The following is a 26941-nucleotide window of genomic DNA, read 5'->3' as shown; positions in this document are numbered from 1 at the left end:
TCAGAACAGGACACCCTACCCCAGCACCAGCGGGGCCTTTAGCCAAAACCTCTCCCTTTTCGGAGTAAGTCTGACTTTGGGAGGTGGGGGGAAGTGGCAGGCGGGAATGAGGAAGGCAAGCTGCTCTCGCTGCCCTGCCCCGCCCCTACTGAGCGCACAAACAGGGACCCTGAGCCCAGCCCTCCTCTGCGCCCTCCTGCTTCCTCCAGCTGGGCCTGCACGGGTCCAAGGCGGAGCCAGCCGTTCCCCACCCCCATCGGACACAGGCACCAACAGTACCAACAGGCACAGAGGGATCCACGAGGTCTTTACTTACAAGCCAGCCGAGGTGAACACACCCATGTAAAAAGAGATAATATATATATATATACACACACACACACATATACACACATACCCTGCACCTGTAAAGTTCCCCGGAGGTAAATCCACTCTTGGAAGCGGGAGGCACGCACAGGGGTCGGGCGGGAGGGCTGCAGTGAGACCGCCCAGAGTCAAGGAACCAGGCTGCTCACACGCATCAGGTGCTGGCAGTGGGAAAGGAAATTATGAAAGAAACTGGGAGCCGTCTTAGAGGTCAGAAGTCAGGAGCAGGGGAAAGATCTGGAAACCGACTGAGGGCAGTTACATCATGTGGATATGAGCAATGATGTCTCATCTTTCCACACGTCCTTTTCTGAGGCGCCCGGGGCTGGGACCCTGCCTGCCAGCCCCTGTGGTCACTCCAAGCCCCTCAGAGGGCGGCAATGGCTTTGGCGGCCACCTGGCGGCCCAGGGGCAGGCTGAGGTCCGTGATGGCCAGAACCACCTTGGGGCTGGACATGGCTGACACCTTCACCAGTTCCGATACCTGTCAGACAGACAGACAGCTGCTCAGCAAGGTGATGGTGGGTGTGACGTCCAGGAGGAAGGAGCCCTCCCTCCTGGCCGCTGGACCCCAAGCTCTCCTGCGACGTGCTGACCCGCTCTGAGCTGGAGGGTGGGCCAGTGGCCCGGGGGCGCGGCACTCACTGTGGTAAAGGGCATGAACTGCAGGATGCTGCCTCGGCCGCCCTGTTCCAGGCAGTCCACGCAGCCCTCCATGAACCACTGCGCAAACTGCGTGTGGGGGCCGGCGGTCCGAGAGCCCAGGATGGAGGAGATGAGCAGGAACAGGTTGGCTGTGAGGAAAGGGTGGCAGGGGGAAGGAGAACTCCATGAGAAGGGTTTGGGAAGAGGTCAGATTCTGGGAGAAGAAAGAAGTGCTAAGGGTGTCCCCCCAAATGGGGACGTCAAAAAGAGAACGTACAAAGGAAAGCTGGGGGCGAGCCAGAGAGGGACGCGACGGGGGCCTGGGGGAGACAGGAGAGCTGGCCATCAGGGGGGACGGAGGGCAGAGGGGAGGAGGGTGGGGAGCGGGGCTGGGAGGCCTCACCCAGGACTCGGTTCAGCGGGTCTCTCATGTTAACCGTGTGAAGCTGGGAGGCTGACAGGTTGCTGCTCATGGACCGGTCCGCTGTGGGGCAAGCGAGGGGCACTGAGCCAACAGCCTCCTGAGTTCCGAACCGCCGCCCACGGGAGCCCTTGCCTGTCGGGGGTGGAGGGCCCGGCCGGAGAAGATGCTTGGGTCCAGTCACATGGGCCCCAAATACAGGCTTCCCCACAAGCAGGTAAGAGAGAACTACCATCTGGTCACCGCCAGGTGCCAATCTGCGGGCTGCGTACGACTGAAACCGCTAATCCTCACGTCTCCGTTTTACAGACAAGGAAGCTGAGGATAAGATTTGCTAAGTAACCAGCCAAAGGCCATGGCATCCTTCCTCTGTTCAAGTGCACAATTGGTCCCCTAGTCCCTAAAAGACCTCAGAGAAACTTCTAGGCTCAGGAGAAATCTCTGGAAACAGGAAAAATTAAACGCCACGGAAGAGCCCTTAGCAGGGAGAGGCGATGACATCTAGGGAAGCAGGTGGAGTTGGGGTGCTCTCCAGGCAGGAAGAGTGGGGAGCAGTCCCAAGTACCAGCCCAGGCCTGCTCCAGGTCTCGGGGCCTGCTTCAGGGGAAGGAAGGTCAGAGCTGTGAGTCAGTGGCACAGACTGTGCCCAAGGCAGTGAACTCACTGCCGTGAGGAGTGGGGAAGGGTCAACTATGCACCCCGGGCTGGGATGGGATCTGGGCAGAAGAGCTTCAGCCCTTAGGGAGTGATCCACAGCAAGCTTTGGTCGCTCGAGGAGAGGAAACAGAGCATCTGCAGGGGACAGAACGGGGCAGACTCCTACCACAGCCTCTCTGACCAGCCAGCGAGCTGCAGAGCAGCTCTCAGGAGGAGTGAGTTCCCGGGAAAGGAAACAGCCCGCCCGGCCCGTCCACACACTCACTGGGACTCGAAAGGATATTTGCATCTTCCTCATTGGAGCTCAGCAGTCGCATCAGCTTCGAGGGCTGCATGTCATCCAAAGGGAAGAGGCTGATGTAATCCTGGGGGGCAGGAGAGCCACTGTTACCCACAGCTGCATCCCCAGATCTTCCAGGACTGGAGCTCAGTTTGGAGTCAAGCCCCCATAGGCCGCAGGCAGCATCTCCAGGGGGTCAGCTTCCCTCTCCTCGCCTCTAGCACTACCCCAGGGAGAGACCCTCCCACACAGTCACCCCTGACACAGTGGCCCAGAGGCAGGGACCATGCCTGGCTGGCTGTGCCCGGGAAGGCGCCTCTTACCAGAAGAGGCTCAGTGAACATCTGCTGAACAAGCACAAGGGCAAGGAACGGGGGAAGGGGCCCCTACCCTACCTCGATGGCTTCGCGCTGTCTCTTCTTTTGGCGGGAGGACGCCTGCCCCTTGTGGGAAGAGTAGGAACTCAGGGCACACCAGACGGCCAGCCTGGCAAAGGGGTCCAGGAAAAGGGGGTAAAATCAAAGAGGCCCCAACGCGGCTTCTGTGCCCACGCTGATCAGGCCCCACCAACAGGGCTTCCCACAGCCCAGCTTCCTGGGTGGCCCGGGCAGGGTGCCCCACTCCAGGCTGGGGGGACTTAAGGCTCTCCACAAAATCCTACTTGGCGAGAGCGGTGCCAGGGGGGTCCATGAGGCTGTGCCACTTGGAGGAGTCGGTGAGCAGACCAGGCAGGATGTGGCCCAGCAGGACCAGGGTCACTTGCTGCATGTCCAGACAGAAGATGGAGTAGAGCAGCTCCACCGCCCGCAGCGTGTGCTCCTTCCGCGTCTCCTTCAACAGCTCCTGGAAGGATGGGGCAGAGGAGGACCGAGGAGCTGAGGGCCCTCAACGTGGGCAGTGACGTCCTGCAACTCCCTTCAGACCCCAGGAGCTCCCGAGGCGAGGACCGGCCTCTGGAGTCCAAGGAATCTTCTCTGCATTCAGTGGGCCTCGCGCAGAAGCCCGGCTGACTGGGCTGGGGGTTGAGAAGCCAGAGGACCAGACCACGCTTGGTCCCGTCAGGCGTTTTCTCAGCTGTCTCCGGCGGTCTGAGGACGCCTGTTCCCCCCAGCCCACCCCCACCCCCGACCCCAGTACCTTAATCAGGTTGTTGCAGAACCAGTAGACGCCTCCCATGTGCAGCAGGGTGTCAAAGATGTGGATGGAGCGACTGTCCACCCATCCCTTCTCCAGCACCTTAGCAAATATGTCCGTCAGCACCTCCTTGATGGGTCGCTTGGGGGGCAGCAGGTTCCAGTAGGGCATGGTGTCCATGCCCGTGGATGGGAACTTGATCTGTGTGGCCGTCTGCTGCAGCACGTCCGCACACATATGCTCCAGGATGGAGCTCATGATCACCACCCTGATGGGGGGAGGGAGGCGGGAGGGCCTGTGGTTCAGGCAGCAGCAGGTTCAATAGCTGGGGTGGGGGCAGGAACAGGCAGGCCCGACCCTTCCCAGGACTCGGGTTACGGAATTAACCCCATTCTATGCTGAGGGAGGAGACAGGGGAAGTTGCAAACCCCTAGGAGACCTGACCCCACGAGTCCTGCTCCGGCACCAGCCTATGGGGGGCCGGGGCACTTGCCTCCCCCAAGTCATTCTAGCAATATATTCATTCATACTTTCTCTCACTCTCTCTCTCCAACTTCCTCCATCCCCCAGGCCTGGGCCCTGACAATCCTCTGGCATAAATAAATACAATCACTTCCCTCTAGGCTGAGTGCTTGCGGGGGTTCCCCACCCAGCCTTGGCCTCCTCCCAAAGTAGCTGTTACTTCCAGGACAGGGGCCCAAGGACTGCCCCACAAGACTTTTCCCGGCCGTTGGTAGCTGGGCAAATAGAAATGTATATCCAGGAATTTTCGCATGAAGAGTCTTCGACAAGGAATGCAGGCCTGGGCCTGAGCGCTAACCGTTCGGGGAACACTGGGTGGCTCTGGGAAAGTCACCATGACTTTCACCGCCACTACTTCCACCTGCATGATCGAGCCACAGATTTCCCAGACAGGAGTCAGGGTGCTTAGAATGGATTACGTCACAGAAAACAGTCCATGACTTTTGCGGGGAGGACGCTGAGGGAGGGGAGGAATAAAGAGGAGACGGGATTTTACAGATCCTCCCAACCTCATTTCAGCTCAGTGTTCCCACTTCTCTTAAAAGACATCCTGATGGCTACCTTGTGGGTCATCGCTCATAACTCATTGCTTGGCGCATGCCCACGTTCACAGCAGCACTATTCACAAAAGCCGAGAAGTGAAAGAAACCCACGTGTCCATCAACCAAGGGATGGATAAGCAAAATGTAGTATATACGTACGATCCAGCCTTAAAAAGGAAGGAAATTCTGACACATGCAATGACATGGTTGAACCTTGGGGACATTACACAAAGTGAGATATGCCCGCCACAAAAAGACAAACACTACATGACTCCACTTACATGGGGTACCTAAGGAAATCAAATTCATAGAAACAGAAAGTAGGACGGTGGTTGCCAGGGGCTGGGGGAAGGACAGGAAGGGGTGTTGTTTAACGGGTCCAGGTTCAGATTTACAAGATGAAAAAGTTCTGGATATCTGTTTCACAACAGTGTGAATATACTTAACACACTACTGAACTGTGCCCTTAAAAATGGTTCAGGTGGTAAACTTTATGTTAGGTATATTTTACCATATTTTTTTAAAAAAGCTTATTGGATGGGCAAATGAACAAACACCACTGAACTCAACACAGCTGAAGTCGCTAGGGAGGTCCTCCAAGTCCCTGAAAAGCCCAGGCAGGAAAATGGCACAGAAGATAGCTGGGCCTGGAGGGGCAGGGTAGGGAGGGGGTGGACAGGCCCAAGGCCTATAAGATCTACAGATGGGCTCACAGTTCCTTAAGAGTGACAGAGCTAAGATAACCATTCCGTTCTGGCAAGCCAGCTCCCCAGGACTCGAGCCCTTTGAGGGCAGGAATCATAGCACGTGGGGTCTGTAGTTCCGGCGCACACACAGCGGGTGCTGGATAATAACACTCCCGGCACAGAGACACATACTAAGTGCTGCTGAGTCAGTGAGTGAAGACATGATTGAGAACGTGAGTGAGTGAGGAAGAGACTGAGCAGGTGAGCTGCATGTTTGGGAAGGTAAGAGAAGAGGAAGAGAGTGGTTTCCAGAGGCGCTGGCTTCTCAGGACAGACCTGCAGAGTTCCAGAAGGGAGGGGATGGGCCGCTGACCTCTCGTTGTAGAACTGCAGGGTGTTCTCGCTGTACAGCGGCCCTGCCAGCTGGCGGATCATCTGCAGCGACTTCTCACGCTCGTCCAGCCCCAGCATCCGCACGTGGGCCACAAGCCAGGCCACAGCACACACTGCCAGGCTGCACACCTTCCCCTTGATGTTATCGGTGATTTTCTGGGGGGGGAGGGGGGAAGGGTGATGGGGCCACCCTCTCCCCTTCCCTGGCCACCACCTGCCCCGGCCTCCGTGGGCAGCTCAGCGCGGCAGTGGGATCCAGGGCCATGTTCCATGCCTCTTTTCACCACAGGTCTGATTCTCCCCAAGTTCCCTGCGGGGGACGGAGCAGCTAACACTATGACCACAAGAAAGATCAAGAGCCACGCACAGGCTCCTGGATTAAGGGCCTTTTCGTTCTTACGAAATCTAACAAGCTATCGAAGACTGCCTCTGTGTCTCAGGGAAGAGAGAAGGCCGCTGGAAAGGTGGGGCTACCTGGATGGACTCAAAGGCCAGCACCCCATTCTCCCAGGCATTGAGGATTTCCAAGATGGCCGCCGAAATGTTGAGACAGGCTTCATGCCACTTCATCTGCCTACAAGAGGGTAGGAATGGGAGAAAAATCACCACTGGGGGGCGTGGGATGGGCTGAGGGAGAGGGTCTGGGCCCTACCCGCACTACCACCCTTGGAGTGGGCGCCCAGGCTACTGACACCAGCTTTATCTCCGAGGAATTGTTGAGCAGAGCCACCAGGGACTCCACTTTGGTGGAGTCGGGCCGGAAGCAGGGGTGGTCAGGGTTCAGGATTTTTCCCTCCTCGGGCATGCAGGTCTGCATCCAGGTCTCAAAGAAGAACACCTCTCCTCCCGTGTTTGACTCGGACAGGATCACCTGAGAAAGGAGGGGGTGGGGAGGTGCAGCACCCCGCACCTCTCTTCCTGCCCAGTGGCTTCCCCGCTCCCAGCCTGAAGAACTGGGGACAAATTGGTCTGAGGGGGAAAGACAGGGGCTATGCTGCCACCTAGTGGTGGATGTGGAACTGAAGGATTCAGGACATGACAAGGGGGCATCTATTGACTTGGGGCGGGGGCATCTGATTTCTGCAGCCAGGAGAACTAACTGGCTTGGGACATTGACGGGGGTGGGGTAGGGGTGTGAGGTGGGGAGACTTATTGGTTGTTACCTTCCCCTTTGTCCCAAGTGCCCCAAGCCTGACTGCTCCCCGTCACTCACCTCTGAGCCATAGGTCTGGGCCACGTGGCACAGCATGAGAAAGGAGATGTCAAAGAGCAAGGCTCGAACTGAGGCCGCCTTGGCTGTGGAGGATGAAAAGGCTGACCCCCAGCCTAGGGCAGGGGCCCAAAGGCCTTGTCTGGGTCGGGAGGGGCTCAAGACCTGCCGCAAGGAAGGTCAGGGACCGAGTGGCTCCTTCAAAGCTCTGAGGCTCAGAATCCTTTTCTTGAGTCTCAGTTGGAACATCATCCCTTCCTTGGAACCAAAGACTCCTGAACCCTCCTTTCCCCCAACACCTGACCAAATCGCAAGGGGGGATGGAGAGAGACAAAGGGTGGTTTGGGAAGAATGCTTTTCCCAGCATGACCCTCTTTCACGGCTCCCCAAAAGCTTCAGTCAGTCATCCCTAGGGGAGAACACAGCCTCCCCAGGATGAGTAGAAGTGTCCTCTTCCCTCCCCTGTTCTCTCCCTCCACACCCCTCCTTCAGCACCACTGGGCCTGGGGGTGTGTGGAGCTGACTTACTGCTTTCTTCACTGCGGTGTGTCGTGAATTCATTCAAACTGCAGAAGGAATGGAGACAGGTTGCATCAACCAGGGCAAGGGCTGGGCAGCGGCTGGGGTCAGGGGCTCTGCCCACTCAGAGAGGCGGTCACTAGAGTCTGAATTATGGGTTCAACTTAAAAGGAACACCATTGCTACAGAAACAAGAACTCTTTCTATTTTTAAAAGATTTCCAAGGCCTAGAGAATGGCTCGCTGAATGGAACAACATTCTACACATCAAATTCCAGGTCAATCCAAAAAGTCAGCAGAACTTGAGAGTCCCTTATTAATAAGTGGGTATGAACACCATCCCTCCACACCTGCTATCCAACACCTCGTCACCTTGCCAAACACCTGCACTCCATCCTCAGCTGAAGAGAAAACAGCACTTCATGTCCAGAGAACGGGCCCTTCCCCCAGGTCTCCAGCTGGGATGCTCTGCCTTGGCATCTCTGGGGAGACTCAGACCCCAGTGCCTTGCCCTTATTCTGCCACCTCCTCCTTTGTTTTTTGCTTTCTTTCTTTTTAATATTTATTTATTTATATTTGGCTGTGCCGGGTCTTAGTCGCGGCACACGGGATCTTCACTGCAGCACGTGGGATCTTTCAGTTGCGGCATGTGAACTCTTAGTTGTGGCATGTGAACTCTTAGTTGCGGCATGTGGGATCTAGTTCCCTGACAAGGGATCGAACCCGGGCCCCCTGCATTGGGAGCACAGAGTCTTAGCCACTGGGCCACCAGGGAAGTTCCCACCTCCTCCTTCACACATGCCTCCCAGACCCTGGTCAGGGGCTCAGGCTTCCTTACTTGATGAATTTCCGGGCAAAGGACTTAAGCTTCCCAGTGGCCGCAGCAGCAGCCAGCAGCAAGTCCAGGCTCTTCCCAGACAGCATGTGGCCCAGGACCCCCAGCAGCCCCTCCGGGGACTTGGAGTGGTCTGCATCCATCGTCTGGGGACAAGACAGGAAACCAAGTCCTGAAGAACACTGAAGACCCCCCCAGGTACAGCCTAGCCACAGTTTCTCTCTCTGCATGTCTCCATTAAACGGGATACCAGGACCTGCCATTTAATCGACATCTGACTCCAATCTGGAAAGCCGTTCCTTAAATTCTTTGCTCTCCGATCCATTCCTCTCGACTAAACTGGGACGGACGATGGCGCTGGAGTCAGGATGGGTGAGGTCTCTGCTGTGCGATTCAGCGCTGTTTCCACACCCACCACAGCGCCTGGCTGACCAGTGAAGCTCAACAAACACTTGTTTCCAGGGGCGCTTCCCTCACCTTCCCCCTTTCTCTACTTCCAAAGTAACCAGAAGAGAGAGAGGTCCGTGGCCTATTTACTTATCTGGAAGAAGAGGGAAACTGGAAAGAGGGAAGGTATGCCCCTGGTGGCAAGGGAACAGCGCACTCACTTTGAGGATGTTGGTGACGGTGGGCTCCGCGCGGAGGATCAGCCCGGGGTTGGGCTGGATGTTGGCATTTTCATCTGATTTCAGCTGGGGTGCATGCTCCCGGTCTGCTTTGCTGTGGCCACAAGAGAAGGTAAGGGAACAGAGATGAATTCCTGACACGCTCCTTAGTCCAGGCCCAGGAGCAGAGGCACAGAGAAGGCGCGAAGCACATAAGCACCACGGGCTCGGGTGATGCCTATGAAAGTGCGTCCAGTATCGCAACTGCTTCAAATCGTCTCTAGTCATTACATCTGTTTTGAAAGTTCATTTAAGACTGAAGGAAGTCTTACAATTTCTACTTCGATCACAAAGGAGGGCGAGAGTTAAAGCCCTAACAGTGCAAAACCCTGGTCTGCAGAAATCAGTGTCTCCTGTCCCTGGTAACCCTAGGTGTGGTTCCCGTCACCCACACTCAAACCCTCGACAGGAGGGAAAAGGCACCCAGCAGCCCAGTCTGGACATGAGGCGGGTGGTCAAGGGGCCCATGGGCCAGCCCGGGAGTTCATACTTACCGCTTGGCCATGAGGTTGTTCGTACTGGCTTCAGACAGAAGCCCCTGCTTGCTACATTCTTGGAGTAGGAAATTTGTACAGTCACAGCTGTGAGGGAAAAAGATGATGGGGGGCCTAGGCATACTGCAGGGATTATGGAGGGCGAGCCGTGAGGCCCTGCCCAACATCCTCCCTCCTTTAGGGTGAAGAACATTTTGAGTGCCTGAGGGGAGGGGGAGGGGCTTGGGCACTCGGCAGCCACGGGGCTGCTGCCTCCTGCCCCTGCCGAGAGGAGGAACGAGGAGCCGGTCCCCGGTGCTGATCTGGCACGAAGAGCAGGGGAAGAGCCAGAACTCCTGCCAGTACAGTGAGGTGAGCAGGGGACCTCATACTTGCAGCGCTGGTCGGCTTTGTCCAGCAAGGGTGTGAGCTTCAGCAGGAACTCAAAAGCAGAATTGACATCCTCGGTAAAGTCCTGCAAAGAGACAGAAACTGCCTTCTGGCTTCCAGGTCCTCCGCCCACCCACGGCCCCTGATGCAGGCTCACAATGACACCCCGCTGGGCACAGCAGCCTACAGGTCGGCCGTGCCCACTGCTGGCTTCCAGCGACTGGACGGGGACAGGATGGGGCATCACTGCTCCCTGCCATCTCGGCCCCGGTCACCCCGGGCACCCTCGCCTCCGGAGCAGCCTGGCTGCCTTCTGTGCGTGGGTGCCCGCGGATGCTAGGGGGATACCCCCGCTTCCAGCCCTCCCCAGCACAAGAACGCACTACCGCCCAGGTAGGGCCAAGTGACCTTCCCTTGCCCTTGTTTCTCCAGAGCTGTAACAAGGATTCACCTGTTCCCATGCCAACTCCCCATCTCATTTCTTTAACTTACCTTGTCCCCATGGGAGTATTTCTTCAACTTCACCAAAACCTGTGGAATCTACAGGGTGAGGCAGGGGGAAAAACAGGAAGCTCAATTTCTTCTCTCTTTCACCCAGAATGAAAGGCATCCCTTCCGTCCCCCTGCTCTGGGTTGAGACAGGAACACTCCTGCCCTGGAAGTGAAAGTGCTCAAAGAGCCAAATGCGAAAGCTGACGTCTAGCCAAGCGCCCGCTGCCCTCAGCCCGCAGGGCCCAGGAACCCCGCACTTCCGTGGCTCAACAAGGAAATGCTCTAAGTGAAAGTGGGCTCCCGGAGCTGCCCCGTGCCAACATGGCTGATGACCAAGCTCCCAGCACCTGTGGGCCAAGACATGGCAGAGGCCTGCCAAGCAGGCTGAACAGCCCTGGGACCTTCAGGGAAAATCAGGGCAACTTGTGCTGGGGGACCTGGCAAGCTGGGCATGAAGTCAGCGGGGAGAAATGTGGGGCAAAGGCCCAGGGTGTCTCCGCTCTTCCTGGGAACCATCCTGAGACTGGCCCTCTGTGGCTCCCACGCCCCAGGTACCTTGAGGAAAGTGAAAGCTGTCCACTTGAGCTCCCCCGTGCCCTCAGGAGACTCGATGAGGCCCACGAAGCAGGCTTTCCAGATCTCCAGGACAAAGAGCGGGGTGGGGATATGCTGTGGGAAGACCCAAGGGAGAGCATAAGAGGGCGCCCACCCCCCTCCCGTCTCCTGACCCCGGGGGTCAGTGGGTCACAGGAGGGCAGCACAGGCACCTCCCCGACTCTTGTGCAAGAACCAGGGAGAGCAGGTGACATGGCAGAACCATTCCACCTGACAGAACCATGCACGTTCCACCACGAATTAGGAGAAACCCTATTTCTCCCCTGAAAGACCAGAAGAATCCTCCCTCCCGCCCCCGCACAGCCGGCCCGCCCCGGGGACAGAGAAGCAGCCCTGGCCTCCCACCTGCATGCGTTTCACCATCATCAGCTGCTCCACCAGGGGCTGTGTCTCGCCAGTCAGGTTCATGGTGCCCTCAAGCAGGACCACTGCGTGGACCGTGGGGAAGCCAGTCTTGTGCAGCTGCTCAGAGTGCACGGACAGCATGGTGGGGATGCTGAGGGGACACAGAGGGGACAGTGTGCGGGCGGTAAGGGAGAGTCAGAGAGGAGGTGAGAGCAGAGGGGTCAGGGCCAGAGGCCACATCTTCCCCCCCATACCCAGGCCTTTCCTCTCTCCCTTCACCGGATCACCCTGGGAGCAGGTACCTCCTAATGAGTGTGCCACACTGCTCAGCCTGGCTCCGGAGCTGGGGGCTGCTGAGATTGGCCAGGATCTCCCCAAGCTTCAAGAGACAATGCTCGATGGCAGTCCAGGAGGCTGGCAGAGAAAAGAAAATGCAGAGAATCATGGGGAGCAGAGGAGAGAGAGAGACTGGCCCCAAACTCCTTGACTTGGCACCCCCTGGGCCCACAGAAACCACGCAGGGAGGCTTCCCCCGAGGATGGCATGGAAGCTAGGGGCCTGAGGGCAGCATGCACTGTTTCCAGAAGCGGGGTGAGCACCAATGATGAAGCCACTAGAAACGATCCCCAAAAGCCCGATTCCTTAGGGGTCGCCCACAGCTGACTTCAGAAACTAGGTACGGCAGAAGACAGGCAGTGACAGAGAGAGGCCCAGGGGGCTTGCAGTCCAGTGGCCAGAACAGGGAGGTGACCACAAATCATTCCGAGAGTGGGCCAGCTCTGCAAGCGGCCACCGCTCTCCACCGCAGTCAAGCTGGATTCCTAAACAGCCTCCTGTGTTCACCTGCTCCCTGTCTGCGCCTTTGCTCTCGCTGTTCTCCCCTCTGAAAAGCCCCTCCTACTCACCTTCTCCCCTCACACTCTCACTACCCTGCGAGTCTATGTTCAAGCCCCAGCTCCTTTAACAACTTACCCAACTGGCCCAACCCACTGACCTCTTACTCCTAAATGCCTGAACTCATGGTCTATACCACACAGTTTGGCACTTATAAGTCACTTATCCTAGTTACACTTCCAGAGGGTCAAATGATGAATAATGGCGCCAACTAGCCCATTAACCTCCATGTAGCATAGGGGAAAAAAACAAAAAGATAAGACCTGAGAGCCAATAAAATTAAGTTAAAAGTTCATTCATTTTTCAGCCAACAAACATTTGTCAAGCGCTCAAAATAGACAAACTGTCAACATAGCCCACTTTTACACAGTGATCGTCTTTCTGGACTTTTCATAGCCAATAGCCATATTTTGAGAAGTAATAAATATACTAATCCTGTAACAAGTTCTTCAACCAGGTCCTAGAGACCTGGGCGTAACCCACCCCAGCGTTCTCGTTACTGGAGGACAAGCGATCCTTAGGTGGCCCCGAGCCTCATCAGCAAGACCGTGGCCTTCAGGTCCCATGTCCAGAAATACCCGTCTTCCCTCCCACCAGGTGATCTGTCTGATCCCGGGCTCTGGAGGGTTCCAACGTTTAACATCTGCACTTGAGTAGAGAGGCGTATGGCTCAACAGGCCTGGCAGCAGGCAGGCACTGCATTTAAAGGGATGTTTTAGGCAGCACTCAAACACAAACGTTATTTGCTTTCAGATGAGTAACATGGAGACAAACACAGCAATGGATGGCGTGCTTGTCTTGACCTCTCGTTTTTTCCATGTATATTATGTACTAGCCTTGCTCCCCACTAGCACGTACACTTGTTGAGGGCAGGGACCCTGCCACATGCCCCTTCGGTAGCCCCCCGCCCCCACCCCCAGCACCTGGCACAGTGCTGGGCGTACAATAATGCTCAGTAAATACCTGTTGGTTGATTGGCTCGGGTGCCACCCTGCCCAAGTCCCTGGGATGTATGCAATGCTTATGGGGAGAAAAAAAAGGAAGTGGGATGATTTCAGATCCTCCTGGAAAAAAGTGGGATGGCATCCTGCCTCTCCCCTCTCAATTAAAGAACCAGCTATGGGAGCAGTGACGGGTGGGGCTCAGGGAACCAGGGGACATACAGGCCTCCTCTAGTTTGGCGATGTGGAGCAGGGCCCGGTTCTTGGTGCTGCTGAGGGTCTTCTCCAGGCGCTGCAGGCACATGGCAAGCTGCTTCTCACCAGCCGCTGGGGTGCCGGCCTCCAGCCCCTCCCGGAGCCGCTCTGCAGAGGCTGCGGTGCAGCGCAGCAGCCAGTGGAGGGCGCTGAGAAGGGCCCGGCACAGCCCGATGCACTCCTCTGCTTTGCCGTGACAGCTACCGGGAAAGGATGCAAAATCTGTCTTTGATCCAAAGGCTGAAATCCGACCCACACCCATGTTCCCCAGAGTGCCTGGCACTCCCTTACTAGGGAAGAAAGTTGGGAAGCTTGCAAAGTCCTGGGGAAGACTGCCCTGTTGGCTTTCACTGGATAAGATTTCAAATGAGTTACTCCAAATAGAGAAGAGGCACTTTAGTCCTAAGGGAGTAAGTAGAAAAAGACGTGGATGGGTGGGTGCAGACGAGCAGGTGGGAAGAAGTGTGGGAACCAACAGAGGTGGTCTGAGCCTATATGCCGGGAGCTTCTTTACACTAAGATAATGCTGGAAGGTGGTGAGCTCCTCATCCCTGCCATTACCTCAGTCGGTCACAAAACATGTCCATGATATCCAGCAAAGCCTGGACACACAGGTCCCGGGAAAAGTCATCAAACTGTGGAGAGAACAGTGGCGATGCGATGGGGTGTCCCAGTCACCCCCCAGTCTCAAACATGAGGCAGTTGGCGCATTCAGGAGTCCTGCTCATCTTTCCTCCAACCCCAGGTTTCAGACTCGGCAGCCTTTCAACATTGGAAATTGGCTCCTAATTGCCAGTGCCCACTTCCTAGGATCCCCCTCCCTCTAATGGGAGGCAGCCATGCCAGCCAGAGGCATGCTGTGCTGCCTGCCCAGCCACAGAGGTCACTCTATCAGAGCAGTCAAGGAGGTGGGGCCCCATCTGTCACTACCATATCTCTGTCCCCCCATCCCCCATCTAGCTTGTAAGTATCTATGGTCATACCTTACTGATAGCTGTGAGGACGGAGGAGTAGGACACCATCTGGAGGGAAAGAAGAAAGATAAAGTTCAGAAAACTGGTGTCTGAGAGGAACAACACAGTTGAGAGGAACAAAACACAGACACTTAAAGTCGCTCCTAAAATCTCAACCCCTTCAAGAGGACTTCCACAAGCCCCGAGGCAGTAACACCAGGCACTGTGCCCATCCCTGCTTCCATCAAACTCACTATGATTGACAGCACCAGCATAAACCCACTAAGAAGATGATTTGGGAGTATTCAAAGGGGCCATGTCTCATGTTCACCTGCCACACACTGTCCACCGTATAGTACAAGGTTTGACTGCTGGTGGGCAGAAGAATGGACACGAGTGAGGTCAGTTACTCTACTCCTGCAACTCCTACCAAGGGTGATTTTATCTGGACAAGAACTGGAGACATACGAACTGCTCTTGCAATGAACAGGTAGTAACTCCACTTTGAAATAGGAAGTGAATCTCAATACACATACTCATTCTCTAGGATACCTCCAGGACACCACCCAAAGCTGAAATCCTTTCTCGGTGCTCCAAGTAATCCCCTTAGACCCATCATTACACAGTGGGTACCTGCTGCCCCCACCAAACTAGGAGCTCCTTGAAGACAAGGGTGCTTAGGGAGAGTGGGAGGGAGACGCAAGAGGGAGGAGATACGGGGATATATGTGTACATATAGCTGATTCACTTTGTTATACAGCAGAAACTAACACAACGTTGCAAAGCAATTATACTCCAATAAAGATGTTAAAAAAAAAAAAAGACAAGGGTGATTTTACTCAGTGACCACCATCAACTTGTTAATGTTTGTAGAATGAATAAGTAAAACACAACTTTAGATCAATATTTCTCAAAGTAGCTTCCAAAGCTGCACTGTCCAATAGGGAAGCCACTAGCCACATACGGCTGTTTAAGTTTAAATTAAATAACATTAAAAATTCAGTTCCTTACTCATCGTAACCACATTTCAGGTGCTCAACAGGCTCATGGGGCTAGTGGCTGCTGTACTGGACAGCGCAGATACAGAACATTTTTATCACTGTAGAAAGTTCTATTGGGTGATGCTGTTCCAAAGGGTCCTCAAGATGTTAAAAACTTTTACACATGCACACACATACACAGAGCTTCTGTGTGATATGAATTTGAGAAACCCTGAAATAAACATACACAGAGAGCTTTTTTTTAAGGGTTCTTTTAGTAAAGAGCTTTCTTTACTGTAGGACTGCTCTTACCCATAATAATATACTTGTATACAATGAGACTCTCTAAGATCACTGGAGATGAAGCAAGCAATATTTTTCCAATTTACTTGACCAAGGAACCTCATTTAACTAGTATCTGCAAAACACATTTCGCAAAATGCCATCTGAACAGCAAGATCCCTGAGAACAGAAATAGTGTTAAATTTATATGTTTCCCTAGAACCTAGTCTGGGGCCTACCACATAGTAGGACTGCTTTGGTTTGATGACTTCTAGTAACTAGCATTCTGAAAAAATTTTACCGTAACACAAATTTCTATTAGCAAAACCTATTATCACCATTATAAGATTGGAGATGTAGTTCAAAAGAAATAATCTGTCCTGAATGAAATCAAACCTAACAGAGAGCTTTTAAGTTGTCATATTTTTAAAAAATAATTATAGCGGGCTTCCCTGGTGGCGCAGTGGTTGAGAGTCCGCCTGCCGATGCAGGGGACACGGGTTCGTGCCCCGGTCCGGGAAGATCCCACATGCCGCAGAGCGGCTGGGCCCGTGAGCCATGGCCGCTGAGCCTGCGCGTCCGGAGCCTGTGCTCCGCAACGGGAGAGGCCACAACAGTGAGAGGCCCGCGTACCGCAAAAAAAAAAAAATTATAGCATGCTGATCAAATATGGATAATACTATAGAAAATAGTTACAACTCTATACTCAAAATCAGTGGCAAAATATACCAAAATAAAAAGCAGAATACAATGCCAGAAACTGTCAGGATAATCGCCTGCCTCATAGGTTGTCTTCACTAGAGGAAAAGAAATTTCCAAAGATTTAAGAAGAAAGCTAGGGCTTCCCTGGTGGCGCAGTGGTTAAGAAGCCGCCTGTCAATGCAGGGGACACGGGTTCGAGCCCTGGTCCAGGAAGATCTCACATGCCACGGAGCAACTAAGCCCCTGCGCCACAACAACTGAGCCTACGCTCTAGAGCCCGCGAGCCACAACTACTGAAGCCCGCGAGCCGCAACTACTGAAGCCTGTGCACCTAGAGCCCGTGCTCCGCGGCAAGAGAAGCCACTGCAATGAGAAGCCCGTGCACCGCAAGGAAGAGTAGCCCCCACTCGCCGCAACTAGAGAAAGCCTGTGCGCAGCAACGAAGACCGGACGCAGCCAAAAATAATAAAATTTTTTTAAAAAAAGAAGAAAGCTAAGTCACCCTCAATGACTCAGTATGGCAAATTTTACATGCTTGGCAATGCCTTCCATGTATAATTTCTCCCTCACATGAACAGGCTGCTCTCTGTTCAGACATTTTTTAACCAGTATTCTTGGAGAAAGAGGAGCAAAACACACAGAGGACTTAAATACACAATTAGTGTTTAGTGCCACTCTCAGCGGGTCATGCTGTGAAGCACTAGCTGGTGTCTGACAGGGACCAGAAAGTTGGGAGCCTGCCTGGCAGGATGACCATAGCATTCCAGGCGAGTGTTTGTTTATTAATAACTGATGTCCCCATAGCAAGAGCTTGGAAGTGAACTGAACCTTGCTGGATACCAACCTGAAGGGGGAGCTGGATGTTTCCACTAGAAACTGACCCCAAACTACCACAAGAGAAAGCCCCAATTCTGTATGTTCTAAGGGATGTTGTTAGTTACTATGAATTTATTGTCTCCAAATTCAGAATTGTGTTCAGTGAATTTCTGCGAACAGTATCGATAAAGCCCTCTACTCTAAAGACCTAAAAATACTTTCCACATGGTGAACTGTTTTTCACAGCAGGACTTATAACTTATCTCAGTCCTACTGTATCTATCAACGTAGAAGCTCTGAACTACCACCACCAGCCCCCAAGGCTGGAGCCCATTGACGCAGCCCAGTGCACACCTGGCCAGCCCAGAGAGACCCTGCAGCTGCTCTCTAATCCCCCTTCTCTTCCTCATATTCGACGCCTTCAACTACTCCTAAGGGCTCTCTACACGCACAGCACTGGACCAAAGAGCCTCTTGACTCCGACGGAAGAATAAATTACTAATTTTGCATAGCACTTTGCAAGTCATGGAGGTCTTGCATATATATTTATTTCTCACTCACTGGTACTTCAGCCTCTTCCTCTCTCTTGCCTTTGCCACCAGTTTACACATCTCAAGATTCTTCTCTTTTTAAAAGAAACTCCCGCAGACCCTATACTTCCAATTAACCACCACGCTCTCTTCACAGTCACAGGAGTTCTCTACCCTCTACCTCCCCACCTTCCATTCACAATGCGACCCACTCCAATCACTTCTGTCCTTCCCACCACATGAAATCTCTCATTAAGCTCATCAACAAACTTGTTAAACCCCATGGATACTTCTCAGTTCTGATCTCGCTGACCTCTCAGCAGCATCTCACACCAGGAAACACCTACTCATCCTTTGGTCCTCTCCTCCCTGGGCTTTTCTTTTTTTTGGCCACGCCATGAGGCATGCTGAATCTTAGTTCCCCAACCAGGGATCGAACCCCCGGCCCCTGCATTGGAAGCACGGCGTCTTAACCACTGGACCGCCAGGGAAGTCCCCCCTGGGTTTTTCTTGATACCACACTCCCTTGTTTTCCTTCTCTCCTCACTGGCCCCTTCTTTTCAGACTCCTATGAGGAATTCTCTTCCTATGTGTGTTCCTTAAATGTGACTGGTTCCTTAGAAACATGGTTTGGGTCACTTCTTTGCTCCCTCTGCACGCTCTCTCTGGGTAAATCTCATCCACGCCCATACCTTCAATTACCACCTGCGGCTGACAACTCCTAAACCGTAGCTCCAGCCCTGACCTCTCCTCCTGAGTCCCAGACATCGATGTTCTACTGCCTACTGAGTGTCTTCTCTTTGACAGCCCACACAGGCGCTTTCCACGAAACAAGGCCAGAATCAAACAAGGCATCTCCACCCCTCATCTGCAATGCTAACAACAGTCCTGCTCTTCTCCCACCGTCTCCTTCCGATTCCATCAGCCATCCGGATGTCCAAACCAGACACCTAGACACTGGCCTTGACTTCTTCCTCTCCCTCACACCTTTCATCCAGCTAATCACCAAGTCCTCGCAATGCCACTTCCTAATTTGTTCTTGAATTCACCTTTTTTTTTTTCTGTTGCCACTTCTCAAGTTTATGCTGGTATCGTCTCTTACCTGAATCCCTGCAACAGCCGAAATCAGGGGCTGGGAAACAACAGCTCGCAAGCCAAATCCGGCTCATCACCTTTTTGGTAAATAAAGCTGCATCAGGACACAGCCATGTCCACTTACTTCTATATCGCCTACACGTTATAGGCCTGCTAACAGAGACCATACAGCCTGCTAAGCTGAAAGCATTTATTATCTGGTCCTTTACAGAAAAATTGTCTCCCTGCTCTCTGTCTTACCTCCCTCCAACTCATTCTTCAAACTGCAATCAGAGTGATCTTTCTAAAATTGATCCACAAATCCACAAAGTCAAGGAAACCCCAATCAAAATGCAAAAGGCCTTTTTAAGGAACTTAAGTCTAAAATCTGTCTGGAAAAGAAAATGCCTGAAAATAGCCAAGAAATTTTTGAAAAATAAAACAACTAAGGGAACACCTCCCTAACAAGATATCAAACATACTAAAAAGGTATAGTAATTAAAACAGTAAAGTACTGGTACAAGAAAAGACAAATATGTCAATGATATATACTAGAATGTCAAGAAATAGACCCTAGTCTATAAGAGAATTTAAGATATGACAAAGAATGGCCTATTCAATAAAGGCAGTTGAGCCAATTGTCCATCTATTTGGAAAAATAAATAAATTTGGATCTCTTCCTCACACCAGAATAAGTTTTAAATGGATTAAACAAAGTGAAGTGTTGGCAGAAATTAAAGACTATATTCTGATCCTTGGAGCAGGGAAGCCCTTATGCAAGACAAAAGCCATATAGAGGAAAAAATGGTTAAACCTGACAACAAATACATATTTAAAATTCTGGGGAGGGACCTCCCTGGTGGTCCAATGGTCAAGAATCCGCCTTCCGATGCAGGGGACGCAGGTTCGATCCCTGGTTGGGGAACTAAGATCCCAAATACTGCGGGGCAACTAAGGCCGTGCGCTCTAGAGCCCGTAAGCCTGAACTAGAGAGAAGTCCATGCCCACAACGAAGATCCTGTGTGCCGCAACTAAGATCCGATGCAGCCAAATAAATATATATTTTAAAAGTTAATAATAAAATAAAATTCTGGGGAATTCCCTGGTAGTCCAGTGGTTAGGACTCCATGCTTTCACTGCCGAGGGCCTGGGTTCAATGCCTGGTTGGGGAACTAAGATCCTGCAAGGCACACTGTGCAGCCAAAATAAATAAATAGAATTCTGCATGCTAAAAAAATAAAATGATAAAGTAAAAAAGTGATAGAAAATTTAAAACATAAAAATCAGACAATGATTACAAGACAGAATATACTAAAAGACTGAAAAATCAGTAAGAATTCTTGGAGAGATGAAAATGTTCTAAATGACTGTGGTGCTGGTTGCACAATTCTAAATATACTAAAAACCAGTGAACTGTACACCTTAAATGGGTAAACTGTATGGTATGTGATTTATATCTCAAATAAAGCTGTTACTAAAAAATTTAAGAAAACAAACTAATGACAGAAAAATGGGCAAATGATATTCATAAGTAATTCACACAATGTACACAGAGAGCCAATAAACATGAAAAAATATGCTCAATATCACAATCGTGGAAATACATCTTATAACATGTTGTAATTTTTGTCTCTCTAGAAAATACTCTTAAAAGATTCAACCTTGGCAAAGGTATGGGGAAATACTATCAAGCACTATGGGGCAGGTGTAAACTGATACAATCCTTTTTTGGAGGGCAATCTGCAGGATCTACTACAATTTAGTATGTGTGCACTCTTCAAATCAGCAATTCCATTTCTAGGTATCTATCCTAGGGAAATAGTCCCAGATATGCAGAGGCAAGTACAAGAATGTTCAGTAAAACATTGACTATAACAGTAAAAAATTTAAAACAACTTAAATTACACTACATATGGAACACTAGGCAGCAGTGAAAAAGAAAAAGGTAGGGACTTCCCTGGTGGCACAGGAGTTAAGAATCTGCCTGCCAATGCAGGGGACATGGGTTTGATCCCTGGCCCAGGAAGATTCCACATGCCACAGAGCAACTAAGCCCATGTGCCACAACTACTGAGCCTGTGCTCTAGAGCCCGTGCACCACAACTACTGAAGCCTGTGCACCTAGAGCCCGTGCTCCACGACGAGAAGCCACCACAGTTGAGAAGCCCATGCACTGCAACAAAGAGTAGCCCCCACTCGCCACAACTAGAGAAAGCCCGCACACAGCAATGAAGACCCAACGCAGCCAAAAATAAATAAATTTATTTAAAAAAAAGAACAAGGTAGATGAATATGTGCCAACACAGAAAGCAGACTTGATGCCAAGAGGAAAAAGGAAGCATAAGAACCATGAGCCAGCTGAGGAATACTACTCAGCAATTTTTTTTTTTAAGATTTATTATTTATTTATTTATATTTATTTTTGGCTGCGTCGGGTCTTAGTTGCGGCACACGGGATCCTTGTTGAGGCATGCAAGATCTTTTGTTGCAGGTGTGCGTGCTTCTCTCTACTTGAGGCATGCAGGTTTTCTCTTTAGTTGTGGCGCACAGGCTCCAGGGCGCGTGGGCTCTGTAGTAGTTGTGGCATGCAGGTTCCAGAGAGTGTGGACTCTGTAGTTTGCGGCACGCAGGCTCTCTAGTTGAGGCATGCGAGCTCAGTAGTTGTGGCATGCGGGCTTAGTTGCCCCGCAGCTTGTGGGATCTTAGTTCCCTGACCAGGGATCAAACCCGTGTCCCCTGCATTGTAAGGTGGATTCTTTACTGCTGGACCACCAGGGAAGTCCCTACTCAGCAATTTAAAAAAAGAATGAAGGGCTTCCCTGGTGGCACAGTGGTTAAGAATCCGCCTGCCAATGCAGGGGACACGGGTTTGAGCCCTGGTCTGGGATGATCCCACATGCCACGGAGCAACTAAGCCTGTGCACCACAACTACTGAGCCTGTGCTCTAGAGCCCGCAAGCCACAACTACTGAGCCCACGTGCCACAACTACTGAAGCCCGTGCACCCAGAGCCCATGCTCTGCAACAAGAGAAGCCACCACACCACAACCAAGAGTAGTTCCCACTCGCCCCAACTAAAGAAAGCCCACGCGCAGCAACGAAGACCCAACGCAGCCAAAAATAAATTAATTAATTAATTTAAAAAAGAAGAATGAACTACTGACATACACAACAACATAAAGCTCAGCAACATTTATGTTAAATTAAAAAAGATAGCATTAAGAGTTTATACTATATGAGTCCATTTCTATGAAATCCAAATATAGGCAATAGTAATCTATGGTGATAGAAAACATTTAGTGGACTAGAAAAGGAAAGATGGACTAGAAAAGGGTACAAGGAAACCTTCTGGGAGAATGGAAACATTCTGTATCTTATTTTGGAAGTTAGTGACATGGGTATACACAATTACTAAAACTCAATGAATTAATCTTAAAAGCTGTATGTTTTATTGCACGTTAAATAGTGTATATATATATATATATATATATAAATCCTATCACACTATTCCTCCACTTAAAACCCTTTAAATGATTATTCATCACCCTAAGGTAAAGTCCAAACTCCTTAGCATCACCCACAGGTCACTTATGACCTAACCTCTGTCTTTCTCTCTAAACCATTCTCCTCCTTGAAGTGCTAACCCAGCAGTTATCAAAATATGGTCCAGGAGCCCCTGGGGATCTGTGAGGTCAAAACTGTTTTTAAAATACTAAGATGTCATTTGCATTTTTTACTCTTTTTTTTTTTTAAAAGCAATGGGATGCTTTGTGTGTGTGTGTTTATAAAAATTTATTTATTTATTTATTTATTTTTGGCTGTGTTGGGTCTTTGTAGCTGTGTTCAGGCTTTCTCTAGTTGCAGCGAGTGGGGGTTACTCTTCATTGCGGTGCGCGGGCTTCTCATTGCAGTGGCTTCTCTTGTTGCGGAGCACGGGCTCTAGACGCGCGAGCCTCAGCAGTTGTGGCACACGGGCTCAGCAGTTGTGGCTCGCAGGCTCTAGGGCGCAGGCTCAGTAGTTGTGGCTCACGGGCTTGGTTGCTCCACGGCATGTGGGATCTTCCTGGACCAGAGCTTGAAGCCATGTCCTCTGCACTGGCAGGTGGATTCTTAACCACTGTACCACCAGGGAAGCCCCCCTTTTTTACTCTTATTCTCTCACAATTGTACAGTGGAATGTCCCAGAGGCTCCATGACATGTAATTACACTATGTAATTAAATGTGTCAACAATTAGAATATCTATATAACTTAGTAATGGATATTTACCAAATGACCAATTCACAATTTATAAAATCAGGCATGGGTGAAAGATCTATTCAAAGCGCAAGAGAGAGACCAATGGATTTTAATGTAACAGAGTATTAAAAGTTCATTGATGTGATTTCACATCACCTATTGAACTTTAGTGTAATGTCAAAGAATATCTACATTTATCTGAAAGGCTTATTAAAATGTTCTTCCCTTTTCAAACTAAATACCATGATGTGTGAGGCCAGATTTCCTTCATATACTTCAGCTGAAACAGCCTACTGCAACAACTGAATGCAGAAGCAGCTATGAGAATTCAGCTGTATTCTATTAAGTCAAAGTTAAAGAGATTTGCAAAAATGTAAAACAATGCCAGGTTCCTCACTAATTTTTTTGTTTGTTTTGTAAAATATGGTTATTTTTCATTAAAATTTTACTTATATTAATATATAATGGGTTTACTTTTTATTATTTTTAAATACATAGTTTTTACATTTCTCAGCTTTCATTTTTAAAGTGGTAAATATGAATAGATATAATACATCTAAACAAAAGCTCTGTAGGAGACTCAATTTTTAAGAATACAAAATGTCCTGAGACCAAAACTGCTACTCTAGCCATACCACATTATTTTCAGTTCCTAAACATCATGTGATGTTTGTCTCCCAGCCGTTGCATATGCTTTTCTCTCTGCTTTGTACACACTCATCAGTCTGCCTGGCTAACTCCCACTCAACACTCACGTCTTGGTTTAAACATCACTTCCTACCTCGTTGCTCAAACTGGATTAGGTATCCCTCCTATGTACTCCCACAGTACTCTGTCCGAGCTTATATCATAGTCCCATCCTGTGACTGACTGCTTATTTACATGACTGTATTACCCACTATATTCCTTGAGTGCTTGGATTAGACCTTGTTCACAGCTAAATCCCCAGAGCCTGTGGCACCGTCTGGCACATACAAGCATCTGTGAATATTTACTGATAGAATAAGTTAATGTAATATTCATCATAACCAATCAAGTACTATTATTTTCATAAGAAAACTGAGGCTCAGAGAAATGATGTGTTCAAACAAATTCACCTAGAAAGTGTGAGCTGACAACTGTATTCCAAGTCTTTTACCTTCAAACCCTCATTCTCTGGCATAGGTGGAAGAGTTTACCTGGGAACTAATGGCATACTTCAGGTAGGACAGGATGAGAGGATTGGGGGAAGGTCCAATCATGGCCTGCTCCAGTAGTGCTTCTGCAAGGGGAATAACAAAGGAAGACTGAGTGGTTACAACAATTCTGGGTTTAGCCCTCCCATCCTTCCTTCCTACTTCACTTGAGACCTGCTAGGTTGAGAATGTCCCAGGTGGCTCCTTTGGGAAAGAATTTCTTCATATTGATTGCCCACTGGTAGTCACTCCATCGCTCCTTCCAAGCTTGCAGAATGGCTTGCTTCAGGTTCACCACCTTCATGATTTTACTCTGAGGAGGCGGGGCCCGTGGCGGTCAGCCTTGAGGTGGGAGAAGTCGAGCTAGAGAAGGGGCTAGGGGATTCTGAGGAAAAGAACGGGGGGCGGGGGTGCAGCACAGAGTTGAATGGAGAAGATACAGGATGATTAAAGGGAGGCAGAACAAAAATGCGGAAAAGGAGAAAGGGGAAAAGTAGGGATCCTGTCAGGTTTTTCCCTCCTGAATCAACTTTCTCTAAACTGGAGCACTAAGAAGAGGGTGTCAAATGGGCTTAATACGAAGAATAATGGGTACCAAGGGGTTAAGCCAGTTCCGGTTGCCTAAATACGCCCTTAGCTCTGGCTGCGTCCCTCAGCCACTACCATCCCAAATCCAGATTCCCCCCCCCCCCGCATTCCCTCCACCTTCCCCAACCCTAAAACTATAATTCCCTCTTTCCTTTTCATCCACCACCTCCCCAAATTTAAGCCTACCGGATAATCCAGTCCTAGATCCTAGGTACCGCCATTTTGGCACTTATCAAAGGGCTAATTTTCTATTGGCTGGGAGTAACAAACATGAACCAGTAGGAATGCAGCAAGAGATCGCTCATGCCACGATGTCTTCTGGGAGTTGTAGTTCCTTGGACTCCGCTGGCGCGGACGCTAAGCGAGGAACCCAAGAGACGAAGCTGGTCAGCTCGCATTGTTTCTCTCCTTTAGGAAAAGACTACTAGGAGCTGAGGCATCCCAAAGACTCGGGGGGCTTAGGGAGAAAGGCTCTCGAAAGGTCTCCCTTTTATCAGGCATCGTCCAGTGACGTCACTATCGACCGAACATTTAAATCACTTTCCGACACCCTTCCATTACCCGTAGTTAGTAGGTACACCAAAGGTGTGGCATACGTTCAGCAATAGGTTTTCTCTTTCCTGGCCTCCTTTTGTTCTCCTAAACCCCTGGATCTTCCTGAGTTCTTCTCATTTCCACACCTATATTCCAGAAGTGACACTGAGTCTCTGTCAGTTGTACACACCTCACCCACTACTTCACCCCCAAATCTGGAAGTCCTCTCAGAATCTCTTGGCCCAGAATACTGCTTGACTACAGGGAGACATAAGGAGGAAACTGAGGTTTAGGATATAGAAAATAAGGAAAGTTTGAGAAACTGTTACAGTCAAGAGGACCTAAGGAGACACGGTGACTAAATGTAACTTGGTATCCTGAATGTGATCCTGAAACAGAAGAACATTAGGTGAAAACTAAGCAATCTGAATAAAGCGTGGACTTCCGTTAATAAAAATGTATCAATATTGGTTCATTAATTGTAACATGAACCATACTAATGTAAGAGGTTAAAGGCGGGGGGTTGGGTGTGGGGTACATAAGGACCCTCTACTATCTTCAAATTTTTTCCTATAAATCTAAAACTATTCTTTAAAGAAATGTTTATTAAAACCAATATAATGTCTCGCTTTATCCTATGGAACCATATCGTAGATAATTACGTCCAGTGTTCGGGGTATTAGCCCTTCTTCCTCCCTTCCCTGCAGTGAGAAGCCAAAAGCAAATGCTACCCACCTCTGACTCCAACATCTGGGCCTCATCTGAGCTTCCCTATACACAGGCCTCATCCCTGTCCCGTCCCGTGGGCAGGTCATCGCTAACATTTACAACCAGAACAACATGGAAGCCTCCAGCCAGTGTCCTGCTACCCCTATTTTCAGCCCCCCATCCCATACTGTGAGGAGCCTCATATTCCCATCCATGAGTCCAAGCTCCATCCATATTTCCCAATAACCATTCTTTGGTCATACTTTCAGTGGCAAAATCAGTTCTCAGAGGGATGACTCTGGAAGAGCAGTCCACTAAGGCCCTGGAAGCAAACATGAGGCCCTCAGGGCAGAGAATCCCAGGATCCTGGGTATCTGGAGCATAGTTTAAACAGGGAGACAAGAACTCCTGTTCTGAAGAGGAGAGTGCACCTGGAGGAGAGCCAGATCACATCCCTCTAAGGTCATGACTGCCTATGGCCTTCCTTCATCCCCGTAACCCACCCACAACCCCTTGCATTCTGCTCCCTTTAGTGCCTGCCCAAGCGACACCACGGGGAAATTATGTTTATACAAAACAGCTGCTAAATATGTGTAGCCAAAGCTTCCAAAGCAGGAAGGAGGGTGGACCCAGACTCCTCACACTTAACCTCCAAACTCCCCCCCGCCCCACACACACACATATACTAGAGACAGCCACAGACCCTTTTTCTCAGCAGTCCCTCACATATCTGGCTCCCCTTCTTCTCCCAGGGCCCTCACTCTACCTTTGCCTCTTCCCTCCTCTCATCTCTTTGCTGTTACTGCAGCTTAGGGCTCCCCACCTTGACCCATCCCTGGATCCTGCAGCTCCTTTCCCATCCGTCAGAGCCCAAACTGCCCTCTTGGAGAAAAACTGTCAACCTTGTTAACTGCTCCTGACTTAGTAGGTATTTGGTTCAGTCCACATGGGAGTGGAGAATGTTTGGGCCCTGAGGATAGTGATAGTCTGAACTCAAATCATCCCCTTCTGGGCTTCCCTGGTGGCGCAGTGGTTGAGAGTCCGCTTGCCGATGCAGGGGACGCGGGTTCGTGCCCTGGTCC

At 50.7% G+C, this 26941-nt stretch overlaps 1 protein-coding gene across 4 annotated transcripts; it reads right to left on the bottom strand.

Annotated features, from left to right (window-relative positions):
• Window positions 1-361: 361 nt before the first annotated feature.
• Window positions 362-24840, bottom strand: MED24 (mediator complex subunit 24; the record flags this gene model as incomplete). 4 transcript variants are annotated; one of them, XM_082860961.1, is made up of 26 exons in its annotated part: window positions 24804-24840; window positions 24204-24414; window positions 24033-24115; window positions 14263-14301; window positions 13841-13914; window positions 13247-13479; window positions 11492-11603; window positions 11190-11340; window positions 10785-10898; window positions 10230-10277; window positions 9740-9822; window positions 9369-9455; window positions 8818-8929; window positions 8213-8355; window positions 7385-7422; window positions 6860-6942; window positions 6339-6517; window positions 6121-6220; window positions 5627-5802; window positions 3507-3771; window positions 3031-3212; window positions 2765-2855; window positions 2355-2454; window positions 1415-1495; window positions 1012-1160; window positions 362-850 (listed from the first exon to the last, which is right to left on the bottom strand). In XM_082860961.1, exons 2-26 carry the CDS (start codon window positions 24331-24333, stop codon window positions 734-736), a joined length of 2970 nt encoding a protein of 989 aa, XP_082717087.1. In that variant the 5' UTR covers window positions 24334-24414; window positions 24804-24840. The 4 variants fall into 4 exon arrangements, with proteins under 4 accessions (XP_082717087.1, XP_082717084.1, XP_082717086.1 ...); XM_082860958.1 differs by lacking the exon at window positions 362-850 and having other exon boundaries at window positions 874-1160; XM_082860960.1 differs by lacking the exon at window positions 362-850 and having other exon boundaries at window positions 874-1160; window positions 24204-24342.
• Window positions 24841-26941: the final 2101 nt, after the last annotated feature.

Source organism: Leucopleurus acutus (assembly GCF_964270905.1).
Source record: "Leucopleurus acutus genome assembly, chromosome: 19".
Taxonomy (NCBI): domain Eukaryota; kingdom Metazoa; phylum Chordata; class Mammalia; order Artiodactyla; family Delphinidae; genus Leucopleurus; species Leucopleurus acutus.
This window is presented reverse-complemented; position numbering and strand designations above follow the sequence as displayed.